General features: G+C 44.1%; 2 protein-coding genes across 2 annotated transcripts in view; both read right to left on the bottom strand.

Moving 5' to 3' along the window:
* The window catches only part of LOC309369091 (cation channel sperm-associated auxiliary subunit beta-like), a 48,966-nt gene that overhangs the window by 12,124 nt on the left and 23,202 nt on the right, over window positions 1–13,640 (bottom strand). Inside the window, exons 15-21 of the mRNA XM_081909739.1 lie at window positions 11,847–11,991; window positions 10,868–11,019; window positions 8,747–8,889; window positions 7,667–7,863; window positions 6,622–6,948; window positions 6,091–6,230; window positions 4,359–4,565 (exon numbers count right to left, since the gene is read on the bottom strand). Of these exons, the coding sequence (XP_081765865.1) occupies window positions 4,359–4,565; window positions 6,091–6,230; window positions 6,622–6,948; window positions 7,667–7,863; window positions 8,747–8,889; window positions 10,868–11,019; window positions 11,847–11,991 (1,311 nt within the window). The remainder of the gene's footprint in view (window positions 1–4,358; window positions 4,566–6,090; window positions 6,231–6,621; window positions 6,949–7,666; window positions 7,864–8,746; window positions 8,890–10,867; window positions 11,020–11,846; window positions 11,992–13,640) is intronic.
* The window catches only part of LOC309369039 (cation channel sperm-associated auxiliary subunit beta-like), a 108,268-nt gene that overhangs the window by 74,528 nt on the left and 20,100 nt on the right, over window positions 1–13,640 (bottom strand). The window lies entirely within an intron of this gene.

The raw sequence follows: 13,640 nt of genomic DNA, 5'->3' as shown, positions 1-13,640 counted from the left end.
TGTAGTGCGTGTGGAACATCTGAGCACTGTCTCAGGTGCTTTCTCTGACCCACTGGGGCCAGCAAGTGTGTCTTTGTTATCAGAAGACTCCCCCTCTGACTTACTGCGTCTTCTGGCCTTCTGCACTTGACTAACGGGAGACGAAGGCTCACTTTTGGGCTCTCTTTTAACAACCTGTGGAGATGCCCCTCCTTGTTCTTGACCCTGGTCAGAGACCTGGTCCTCATCAACAGGTTCAGCTTCTAACTCTCCCTCCTCATCAGAATCAGACAGACATTCTGAGAGAACGTCAGGATTTGCATGGATCCTTGACCAACCACTCTGCTCACAGAACTCAGCACTTCTGCTGACTAGAATCCTGGACTGATCGCCTTCTGGATAGGCAAACCTCCACCCTTTTGTCGCAGGCTCGTACCCACAAAAGATCATTTTCCGGGACCTCGGGTCACCTTTCTTGCGTTGAGCCTTTGGCACAAGCACCCAAGCTTCTCAACCAAACACACGGAAGAAATGCACCTTGGGCTTCTTCCCGTGCAGCAGAAAATAGGGCATGTCCCCTACAACAGAGCTATAGGACCTGTTCAACATGAAGCTGGCAGCTTTCCAAGCTTCGGCCCAAAAGCTCTGAGACAAACCAGCATCAAACAGTAGAGCGTCAGCTGCCTCAACTAGCGTTCTGTTCCTGTGCTCCGCTACGCCATTCTCCTGAGGAGAAAAAGCAACCGTCAACCTGTGACTTATTCCCTTCTGGTGGAAGAAACTCTGCAGAGCAGACCCGGTGAACTCTCTGCCTTGGTCACTCTGAAAACTCTGCACCTTGGTGGAAAACTGTAGTTCCACCGCCGCAACCCAGTCTTTGATCAGTTGCGCAGCCTCGTTTTTCCATTTCAGCGAGAAAACCCAGCTGTTCCTAGAAAAATCATCTGTCAGTGTGAGCGCATACCTGGCCCTACCCAGACTCGGCACTGGCATGGGACTACAAAGGTCTGTATGCACAAGCTCAAAAGGCCTTGTGTTTACCCTCTCCGATCTGACATAACTGCACCTTTTTATCTTTGCTCTTTTGCATGCCCTACAATCCAAGAATTTATCACATGCTTTCATCTTACAACCTTCAGTGCATTTGGGCAACTTCTGGATATATTTCCAACAGCTGTGCGACATTCTCCTGTGCCACAAGTGAGCACACGAGTCATGTGTGGGAATGTTAGCACACTGCGCCTGTGCTGTCTCAGCGTCCCCCTTACCCTCCAGAGGTGTCTCCAGAACAAAGAGGTTGTTCTGACATGCAACATTGACCAGTTGTTTCCCACCCCTGGAAATAGAACAGACATCATTTTCAAAGCAAACCTTATAACCCTCCTTCACAAGAGCAGATACAGATAAAAGACAACATTTCATTCCTGGCACAACGTAGACCTTCTTTTTTTCATTCCTGTAAAAAAGAAACAAACACATTGCCAACAGTGGTTAATTGTCTCTGTGAGCCATCAGCAAGAGTGACTGTTTTCCCAGTTGAAACAGCCCTGCAGTTCCACATTTCACCACTAGATGGTGATGGCATCAGGTGATGGCTGGCTCCTGAGTCGATGACCCAACGCAGCATGCTGCCCTCACTGGAGTTGTCCCTTAGTGTTGCCATAGAGGCAGCTAGGTGATAAGAAGAAGCGTCCTTCTCACTTCCTCTGTCACGTCCTCCCTTCACATTCCCACACTGGCCTCCTCTCCTAGACTGGCTGCCATGGAAACCTGGCTGGCTGCCACGAGGACTTGGCTGACTGCCATGGGAAGCGACCTTGGAGACATCCTGCCCGGCCTCTCTGCCTCTCCTCGGACAGGATTGACGCAGGTGGTCAACAGACCTGCAGACAAAACAACGACGAGTGGAAAAAGCCTGAACTGTGCCTTCTGGCTTGCCCCCCCCTTGCTACCGGCAGGGCACTCTGCGCCAGCTCGGCCCTCTCTGAGACGGCGTTCCTCCTCGTCACACAAACGACCGGTCACATACTGCAGTGTAAGATCCGCTGGATTAATCAATTCCAAAGTTAGACACAAATTGTCATAACTTTTGTCCAAAGAGCTGAGCAAAATATAAACTTTCAGTTCCTCAGTAAAGTTGGCTTGCAACAGTCTCAGCTTGTTGAAAACAGAGAGCATCTCAGTCACATGCTGTCTGATGCTATCACCAGGACGCAGCTTCAGCTCAAACAAGCTTCTGGTGGTGTGGATCTTTGCCCCAGCTGTGGTCCTGTGGTGCACTCTCTCTAGTGCCTGGTAGGCCTCATGAGCAGTCTCAAGACCCTCCACCAAAGGTAGCTGTGAGCCCTCCAAACTGAGCACTATAGCTCCTAGGGCTTTCTGATTTTTCCTCTGTGAGGCTTGGGCAGCTGCAACATCCGCTGCTGCATCTCCGGCTGCAGCTTGCTGTGGGGGCCCTTGGATTGCCTCCCACAGACCCTTGGCTACCAGCCAGCCTTCAGCTTCCTTGACCACTCCTCCCAGTTTCTCCCATTTAATTTTTCGAAGGGGACGGAGTATGACTCCTGGCCATCTGCCATCTTCTCCCCTGGGGCTGAGCCTACTCACGTAACAGCAGCTCCTCTTGGCACCCGGTCCTGAAGATGAGATCCTCCCCAGAAACTTCGCTGCCTCAAACGTTAGGCAGAAGCTCCAGCTGGCTTCTCCCACACACACAGGCACGACGTGGCAACAGCTATCAAAGCTTGGCTAGCTTCCATAACCTGTGAGATAAGATGGCGCCTGGCACACTTCCCCCGTGCCGATGGACGCCTGTGCCAATAGAAAAAACTTGAGCTGTCTTAGCTCTCTTAGCAGAGTCCTTAGCAGAGTTTTGCAGCAGCAGAAACTGTTGCCTTGTGTGTGGATAATAAATCAGACTGAATGCAGGCTTCTTGCTAATCTCCAACAGCCTTTAATGAGAAGAAAAACATCATAAATCAGCCTGGCGAGAGAGCGGACATCCTTTCGTCTCTCAGCCAAAAATGAAAGGAAACTCACACACAAAGAAAGATTCCCGTATGTGAACCAAACCACGCCTCAGAATGTGAGACGTCACACAGAACTGTTTAACCCTGTAAGTTCTGATTCTCCTCACAATTATATGATGAAAAATAAGACTGGTTTCCCCTTTGTGTCATCTCCCCAACCCTGTATTCATACAATTATTACCAGCAGCACAGATTTCTTTTGTAAAAATATAAAATAAAATTTTATTAAGGCTTTATTAATACAGATAAAAGAACAAATTTAAAAAGCAAACTAATCTAAATGAAAACAGAAAGAGAAAGAGAGAGAAATGCAATCCTCTCTCAAAGGTAGATCTCAAGCCGTGTCTCACACATAAGGGGGTGGCTCCTCCCAGTTCTCACCTGGGAGCTTCCCTTCTTCCAGCCTCCCACCCTGGGAGACCTTCCCTTCCCTTTCTCTCACACAGGGTCCTTCACCAGCCAGCCCTCACCTTCATGTGCATACACCCCCTCATTGACCCAGAGCAGAGGACATAAAAACAACACCACCAAAAGCAGGACCAAAGGAAGGCAGGAAAAAAACATGAAAATGAAAATAATAAAAGAGTGGGAAAAGAAAAGAAAGGGGGGAAAGGAAATAAAAGGGCTTCTGATTCAAATATCCTGAGAAGAGCTCTGAAGCCCAGACGTAATGAAGGGACGCAGAGGGCATAGCACTGCACGTATTGGAAACTCCTCGATGCAGTCGCCATGAGTGGAGGTATCTCTGTTTCTTTTAAGATGTATCTGAATTTCGGACTTAAGAAACATACGTGTTTTGGAAGAAAGAGAATGGTAACCTGTGAAATGAATCAGCCACTGATTGCCAAGGTTTTGATCTGGAGATGATTAAGATCGGAACTGGTGCAGGATCAAGGAATAACATCAACTCCTGATATCCAGAACACAGGAAGTCATCCAAAAATGTTTAATTCGGAACTGTTTAGCTGGCTCTTTTGATTGTATTGTGATTTGGCATGATTTGGCATCGAATTAATGTGGCCTCCATAGGATTGTTATTAATGAAACATAAAAAAGACAGTTGGAAATGTTGACCCTGCCTTCTATCAGAAGAAAAGTTAGCTTTTACTTGTCTGCTTCACTGACACAGATGCCAGAGAGTGTAGTGACGTCCTCAGCATTGCTCTCTGTTTCATGGGCCACACTTAAATCCATCCAACTCAGGAGTCTTGTGCCTGGGAATGGCTTTGGAAAAATGTATCCCAGGGCTTCATAGAACAATGGGTACATCTGTGCCCTTCCCCTGTTCAGAACATTTAAGAAAGGGTACGAAAGAATTCTAAACTAAAATGTAGGATTTAGGATCCTTACCGGTAGCTGCTTTAAAAGTCTGGCAATCGCTGAGCCATTTGGTTCAGCACTGACATCCTCAACTAGCCAGTCTGAAGGAGAGGTTTTAGCAGATAGAACATAGTGCATTGCTTTAAGATAGGAGCAGGAATTCTTCAGCGTTAAGACAAGAGTTGTCACTTCACATAGGAGAGATCCCACTGCGATAACAGCTATGGTGGTTTTACCCTAGGGATGTTTATGAAAAAGCATAACATTACTTGGTCTCCAACATAGATGAATATAATTAGCTTCCCATCATAGGATGGATCTACACACGGGGGGGAAACCCACTATAAATAAGTCAGAAATTAAATCATTATAACAAAAGAAAACAAACACTATGGAAAATCGCAAAGAATTTTGTTTGTTTTTTCTCCAGCACCATCTGGTGTTGCATGTTTATAATGCACTCAAAGAGCAAGGGTTGGCAAACTAAGGCCTGTGGGTCAGATAAGGCCAAAGGGGCTCTTTAATCCAGCCCAAGGACTCTGCTGCCCACTCGGACTGCTTTGAGCAGAATGCCTGTGTAAGATACAATTGCACTGTAGTCATTAATAACTTGCATCCCATTGCTTTCAGTAAACCTTGTAGTGTAGTCTTATACCATATAGCTGTGTCTGTGCTAAACTGGTGCCTGAAGGTGATTAGGGGTAGGGTGAGGGCTATTAAAAGGAGTGTAACACTATGAGTGGCTGGTTTTTGTATCAGTGTTGCGTTCCCCCCAAAGGCTGCCAATTAGTGCTGCTTTGACCTATGAAGCCTTAAACGGCTCAGGACTATAATACCTCAAGGACCACCTCACCCTTTATAAACCAACCAGGACCCTGCAATCATTACCTGAGGCCCTTCTGCATGTGCCTTCTCTACAAGAGGTCTGGAGGGTGCCATCACAAAAGCGGGCCTTTTCTGTGGTAGCTCCCCATTTGTGGAACACTCCCCCTAGGGAGGCTTGCCTGGTGCCTTCATTGCATATCTTTAGTTGCCAGGTGAAAATGTTTCTCAGGCGTTCGGCTGATTAACATTTTATAGCTTTTAAAATGTGCTTGTGCTTGTGGGAGGGGGATTGCAGGCCTGTGGGCAGTGTGCCTTGGGAACTGGGAAGTAAGCAACAAAAACGACATGAGAAGAACTTGGAAATAAATTGGCCATGAGATTTTGGCATAGGCATTGGGTGTGTATCCCAAATCATCCTACCTGACTGTTGGATGATTATTCACAAGGGTCAGTCCTGGGTTAAGGGTCCCCTCAAGATGCTGGTAAACTAAGCTGACAGCCCCTGGCCACTGAACGGAAGTCCTTGGCCCATCACCCCAACCTCACGTCATCTGGATATTCTGATTTCAACCTAGACGCCTTTACCAGGGTACCCTGAGATTTTTACATGTCGAACAGGAGAGGCTCCCTCTCACCCCCAGGTTACACTAAGTATCCAACCCAATGCCTTTTCCCAGCACACAAGCTGGCCCCTCCCTGCCAGCTCACCACCAAACCTACTAACATCTGCAACCAATTCCCATCACATCTACAACCAAGTCTCATTACTCTACAATTTCTAGGGTTCTGTGAGGAAAGCCATAGCGTAAACTGGTCTAAAACCAACATAAGTTTGTTTTGTACAAAAACATGGGGAGACGATTTTTGGAGTCTGAACGCACATTAAAGCTGTGTGTACTTTACCAAGGTACTCTGAAAAGAGCTGGCAGCATGTTACCTTTTCAAAAAATCTACTATGAACAGTGATATCGATTAAATTGCTATTGTTGTCGTCAAAATGAATTTTTGTTCTCACATCCAGTAGAGAAGGCCTTCCAATTACAATGTGCATTAGCCTATTATGAAACACATTATACGCTGTGGAAGGAATAAACAATGAGAATGATGTTTATTTCCAATATTTCTTTCCTGTAGAACAACCTCTCACAAAAGGAAAAACTTAGCTCCACTCTGAGACTGCAGTTGGGTTGAAAAATACTTGAGGATTTTGGCTGATTCCAGTGTACCCTTACTTCATATACATCTCTGTACATATGCACATCAAAATGAGAAATCCATATGAAAGATCTACAGGCAGGATGGGAGTCAATAGGATAAAAATATATGTAAAATACATTTTGTTGAATTTCAGTTAAATTATTAGAGTGAGGATCATAACTTATAAAGAGTTTGCTTTCATATGATTTCAAACACTTTCAGACATTTTATAGAGAATACATAGAGAGAGAAGAAATATATGCAGTCTTACCTACATTAATTGGAGTCACTCTGAATTTAAATTCCAGCTTTGACCCAATATCCAAGTATTTAATGGCATGGCGTGGTAGGTCATCAAACTGTTGTATTGCATATCTACATATGTCAACAACAATTTTCCATTTTCTTTTATTTACAGTGCCAAAGTCATACAAGAACCACCTCCCAGGTGGAATGTCTGTATTTAAAGGCACCCTATTAGGCATAGTAGCATCTCCTAAAGCATTTTGGTCATCCACAACTTGAACAATGAAGAAACTGCTACTGCCTGGAATCACCACTGTTTTCTCAAGATCGGTTGGTTTGAACATATAAGGACCTGGAAAACAATAAAATAATGAAAACATCATTCAATGTGCAGAAGCTGCATTTCCCTGTTGTTGTTGTTGTTGTTGCTGCTGCTGCTGCTGCTGTGAATATGTCTAATTTACACAAAAAATAAACTGACCTGAAGCTATGGCTTCTTTGATATAAAGTTTAGATTCCTAATTTTTGACAGACTGCCACTACCTGTGTGGCTCTCCTAGTCAACAGCAGCCCTGTAACTCCCACAGCTCATAAAAATTTTTATTTTGCTAGAAACCTCAGAAATGCAGGCAGTGTCAAGTGAAGGCTGAAATCCCATGCTTCATTCACAGGCTGGAAATTGGGGGCTCTTTCTCTTCTTTTTATGGGGCTACCAGATTAACTCCTTACCTTACTTTTCTGGGATACACCGTCCATATCCTTCCTTCATTTTGCCATTTTGTCTCCATAAGAAAATTATGAATTTACACATAGTTGGAGACTGATTGGCTGGCTGTTGATTTAAGAAGGGGATCTTGTAGAAATAAAAATGACTGGATGGTGAGGAACATATAAAAGAGGCTACATAGGAAATTAGGAAATGCTGGGCAGGGGCCACCACCATGCAACCAATCTTAGGCGAATAGTATTCCCTACAATTCTTTTCCTATATATTTTCCCACTTAAGTGTGATTAGCATAAGCCAAAGACCCTCCTTCCAAAAACTTTTCATTATCAGGTGATGCACAAACCTGGAGAAGTCAGCTGAAGCCTGTATGATATACTGGTCCTTGTAGGGGGCAAAACTCTTAAAGTATTTGCTGTACAAGGGCTATCAAGTTTAGATTCAACAGGAAACCGATCTAGAACATCTACCAGTACAGATGATATAAAGCCTGGAGGAGCTGGCATCCTAAAAACCTCTCTGATTATACACGATCCTCCTGGCCTAAATTAAAAAGAAGCATACATTTAATACCACCTTGATGATGTCAGATCACACATCTAATGAATTTTAATGAATTTCGACTAGTTCCTAAGATTCCCTTGCTGGAAAATAGTACTAAGAGAAAATTGTGGTTTCAAGCATGTCATCTGGCACAGGGCTGCTGTTCAGCAGCTATTTCTGATCTTTTGAATCACTATGATTTTGTATTGAATTGTAGTAATTTTTTGATGAATTTGTCTTTAACTTTATATTCTCCTGTGCTTTGAATTTACTACCGTGATCACAATGTCTGTTAACTTGTAATGGTATTATTGTTACTGTGAGCCACTTTGAGCTGAACAGTTGTGGGGAAAGCAGAATACAAATATTAAATCAAATCACACGAAAATACCCCTTAATCTCCAAGTTAGGTACACCCAGTAGGTACAATATTTCATGGGCCATATTATCTGAACCTGCTCCTTCTGGCTCTAGCAATATCACATCCCTGGAAGACAGCAGACTCCAGCAGTCTTTGCTCCCAAATGTGGTGGTGGGTCCCCCCCCCCAGATGAGGAAGCCATGGGAAAACCATGTCATCATCATACACACTGCAGAAACCATTTCCAATTTCCTCCGACACACACATCACCTACTGATATATTTTTGAAGCCTACAAGTTTTGTTTGAAACTTGTATTACACGGTATACGTTGCAAATGTTAGTACAAAGTGGTTCTAAGAGCAGGCAGAACAAGAAAGTGGCAACCCTCTGAACAATTTAACCAAATTAGAGAGATGCTATTTTGCTATATTCTGTAAAATAGCAGGGTACATTAAAAAGAAAAACCCAACAGAACAAGACATTGCTTGTTAACAAAACATATGCTGTTATTGATATTTACTCATAATCTAATCTTTTGCCTCTTTGCAGACTACTGAATCTCTCACGTTTTGTTGCTATCAGTGGCTCGTGGTTTAAAAGTAACATCTGCTCTTCAGTGATATACTGTACAGCCAAAGGACCTTCAAAACCTAAGTCAATATCCTGGAACAAAGTGAGAAAATTAATTATATATATATATTTTCATGCGTTTATAGATACAAAACTTGCTAAACAATTTTAGGAATAAATAGGAATTTTAAAAAAAGATAATTTAATTTATAATAGCAATCAGAAGAGAAATTGCTTAGAAACTGCGTTTCTTTATAACAAGAGGTAATTCACATATCCCCTCTGCCCTCAAGGTCTTCAACGTCAATGTTATAACTCAATTGCTCTACGGAATTCCAGTCTGGCTGCCAGGGTTTACCAAGCCGGTAGAATGAGGGCAGGCAGCTTGTGTCTAGAGGAGGTCAACACAAGGTAGAGACTGCAGCCTGGGCGAGATTTCTTACATGCTGGTTAAACATCTGCCTCACAACAGATAAAGATCCTCTCCTTAGTGAAGTTTTGCTAGATCCCTTTCTTTCCCCAGGGCTACAACGGTTTAACATAAAGGGACAGCAACTTGTTCTTAAATGTAAACTATATGTTGATCTCTGCCTGCAGTTCCTAGATCAACTCTGCATCCCCAAATGGAAACCAGAGTTAGAGGGAACAATCAGGAGCTCACCAAGTTAGTGGCTAAAAATCTTTATCTGTTTTTTTGTCGTCGAAACACATTGCAGACGTCTGATCTCCCTGGAGACCTAGAGATGTAATGTTAGATTGCTTTGTCTCTTTCATTTGACAAATGTTTTGTGTCACTGGGAAGGCGGGATTGTCACGGCTAAAATGGCCGCTGTTTCTTTAATGCGAATAAAGCTGGGTCAGCATGAGTCAGCAGCTTGCACCAGGTTGTATATATAGAGTGTGAAATGTTAGTTTGTTGCTGAGGTTGAGTTGGGTTGGTTAGTGCTGGTGTGTATAGTTATTCAGTTGTGTTTTGCACAAGGACTTTTAAAAATAAAACTCTGCAAGGATATTCTCATGGACTCTTTTATGCCGACAAGGGTCCGAGGACCAGGCTGAGGAGACAAAGGGAAGTCAGAACCCTTTCCTTTCCTTTTATTTTTATTTTTTTGCTTTTTACAAACACTGACAGGAATTCGGTATTGATTGCTATGGATGTTGGTATGCGATGCCAATAAAAGGCTTGATGATGATGAAACTGGTAATTAAGCAGCACAGACATAGCTGCAGTAATAAAAATAATAATACTGATAGTACTAAATTTCTCCCTAGTTTCTCTTAAATTTCTAATGAGTACAAGACTATTTTTTTAAAAATCAGTATTTGCTCAGGGTCCTGAAGATAATGGTAGGAGTCAGTTAAAGCTAAGCACTTTCAAGTCCCACTTGAAAGAAGTGAAGGAGTTCAAGGTGGCAACTTAGTTGAAGCATTATGTGACTTTGCCTGTGCTAAGGGGGTGGGGCAAACTCAATGGTTTTCTGAAAGTTTCATTAATGCACTCCCTCGGCATATAGGGCACATATACAGGAAATATGGTTCGGATTGAGCTATTGGGACCCGACTGCGCTGCTGAGGCCCACCGCCTTTCAAGGTGTTGCTGCCAGGCCAGGCAGGAGCAACAGCCAATGCCCAGACTGCCAGCTTTAATGGTCCTTCTTGGCAGGGAATCGACCAGGGTTCCTGGGACTGTGGAGAGATTTCCTGCAATGCCTGGAGCACGTGAGGCCAGAGCTCGAGGGACCGCAAACGTCGCCCCCGCGCTCCCCTAGAAAGCAGTGAGCAGCTATTTTTTTTCAGGAACAAAATAAATATCTTTCTTGCTTTAACCTATTATAATGGTGGCATTTCTGAAATCAACTTTTAATGTTTTTTTTTTTTTAAAAAAAGAATTAAATCTATTATAAGGATATCTAGATAGTGGTGAAAAAATTCTGGATTAATGACTCCAGTGACCATTCTAGCACTAGCTTCCTACTTTGGCATGTTGGAAGAGTGAAGGTTTGTCCTTAAGAACAACAATTATTACAATCTCATAGACATTTTTCATTCACGCATCAAAAGCATACTTAACCTTCAAGAAAGTGTCCACATCCACACTTGTCTCTTTTACAAATGAGTCAATTGTATCATTCAGAGAAATATGATTTAATATTCCCAGGTGGTCAAAGTACATGTTGAAGATACCCTTTGCCGGCGGGAAAAGCTTGGCATATCTCTGTGTACCTACAGAAAAGGGGAAATATAAATAATGGGCATGCATCAAATCTTATTATTTTAGGAAGCATGAGTTTATTCTAGAACAATAGGTTTCTGTGAATATTTGGAGAGATCAACAGCTCTTCCAACCCATATTTAATCAATGCAATGTGGAAACAGATCGTTTTGATGAGGATAAAGTATATCTAAATTATGCAACTTCAGACAATAGTTCCCAAGGGCCAGGATCTAACAAGGTCATATGTGGTCAAATACTTTGAAGCATGCAAGGAGGTGTTGTTCCTTTTTGGAAGAAGCTCCTTGTGCCTCATGGTCTGAATGGATTGGTCGGCAATTGAGGGTTTTGGAAGGTGGGGGTAGATGCAGGGTGCTGCAGCAACAAATGAGTGGATTTAAAGCTTCTAAGACCCACTAGAAGATTGCAATGGCTCTTTGGATCCCAACCAACCATACTACACTATGAGATATCAGCAAACAGAATGCATAGGGCATTTATTCCCTGGAGAATAATGTGAAAATAGGGCCATCAGGAGACAAGATAATAGCCTTTGCTGTTGGTCACCCAAGTTCCTGCAATCTCACTTAAGATAGAAGTCATAGAAGATGCAGTGAATCTATGTCTCTAGTCTACGTGGTTCTTGGTTTGGGCACCCTTAGGGCTCCCTGGTTCTGCCCAGCAGAGAGTGAATTTCTTAGGTGCATCAGGTGCTTCCACTTGTTTCTCCCTATCTAGCTATGAGAACATATAGGTTGGGGGACCTGGTTTCTTAGCCTAATCTCATAATTGAGTCTTCAAAGATTGCAGGAGACTCCATTTTTTAATGTTTTCCTACCTGCCTTAGTGTACAAAAGGTTTGCCGCGTCAGTCACAAATATAATTGCTTGGGTGTAAACACATGAATCTACATGTATAATCATCTCAGCATTTAAAGTAAATAATGGTGTAAAATAGGTGCCTCCATCATAAGAAATCCACACCTAAACGGGAGGGGGAGAGACAATAAAGAATATTGTATAAGAGATCTTTGTTGGCTTGCATCTGTCTTGAGAGACAATGGATTGCGCCTCTGGGGGTGAAGTCAAACCACTGTGTTAGCAGCACTGAAGTGACCTAATAATAATAATAATAATAATAATAATAATAATAATAATAATTTATTATTTGTACCCCACCCATCTGACTGGTTTCCCCAGCCACTCTGCGCAGCTTCCAACAAAGATTAAAAATACATTTAAATGTCACACATTAAAAACTTCCCTGAACAGGGCTGCCTTCTCTTTGACATCTGGTGGGAGGGCGCTCCACAGGGCGGGCGCCACTACCGAGAAGGCCCTCTGCCTAGTTCCCTATAGCTTTGCTTCTCACAGAGGGAACTGCCAGAAAGCCCTCGGCGCTGGACCTCAGCATCCGGGCAGAATGATGGGGATGGAGATGCTCTTTCAGGTATACTGGGCTGAGGCTGTTTAGGGCTTTAAAGGTCAATACCAACACTTTGAATTGTGCTTGAAAATGTATTGGGAGCCAATGTAAGTCTTTCAGGACTGGTGTTATATGGTCTCAGCGGCTGCTCCCAGTAATCAGTTTAGCTGCCGCATAGTTGTAGTTTCCGGGTCACCTTCAAAGGTAGCTCCACGTAGAGCACATTGCAGTAGTCCAAGCGGGAGATAACTAGAGCATGCACCACTCTGGCAAGACAGTCTGTGGGCAGGTAGGGTCTCAGCCTGCGTACCAGATGGAACTGGTAGACAGCTGCCCAGGATACAGAATTGACCTGCGCCTCCATGGACAGCTGTGAGTCCAAAATGACTCCCAGGCTGCGCACCTGGTCCTGCAGGGGCACAGTAACCCCATTCAGGACCAGGGAGTCCACCAACCCGCTCCCTGTCCCTCCAAAACAGTACTTCTGTCTTGTCAGGATTCGACCTCAATCTGTTAGCTGCCATCCATCCTCCAACCACCTCCAGGCACTCATACAGAACCTTCACCACCTTCACTGGTTCTGATTTAAAGGAGAGGTAGAGCTGGGTGTCATCTGCATACTGATGAACACCCAGTCCAAACCCCCTGATGATTTCTCCCAGCGGCTTCATATAGATATTAAAAAGCATGGGGGAGAGGACAGAACCCTGAGGCACCCCACAAGTGAGAGCCCAGGGGTCTGAACACTCATCCCCCACCACCACTTTCTGGACACGGCCCAGGAGGAAGGAGCGGAACCACTGTATGACAGTGCCCCCAGCTCCCAGCCCCTCTAGACGGTCCAGAAGGATGTTATGGTCAATGGTGTCAAAGGCCGCTGAGAGAACTAGGAAACAGCTCTCACCTTTGTCCCTAGCCCACCGGAGATCATCAACCAGCGCGACCAAGGCAGTTTCAGTCCCATGGTGAGGCCTGAATCCCGATTAGAAGGGAACCAAATGGTCCGTTTCCTCCAGGCGTGCTTGGAGTTGTTCAGCAACCACCCGCTCAATCACCTTGCCCAAGAATGGTAGATTTGAGACTGGGCGATAGTTGGCCAAATTGGCCGGGTCTAAAGATTTTTTTTTAAGAAGCGGTTTAATGACCGCCTCTTTCAGCGGGTCTGGGAAGGCTCCCTCAGAGATGGAAGCATTCACCACCCCGCAGA

This window comes from Podarcis melisellensis (genome assembly GCF_964234715.1).
Source record: "Podarcis melisellensis genome assembly, chromosome: 1".
NCBI lineage: Eukaryota > Metazoa > Chordata > Lepidosauria > Squamata > Lacertidae > Podarcis > Podarcis melisellensis.
Note: the sequence above shows the minus strand (reverse complement) of the source record. Positions and strands in the feature narration are given on the sequence as shown.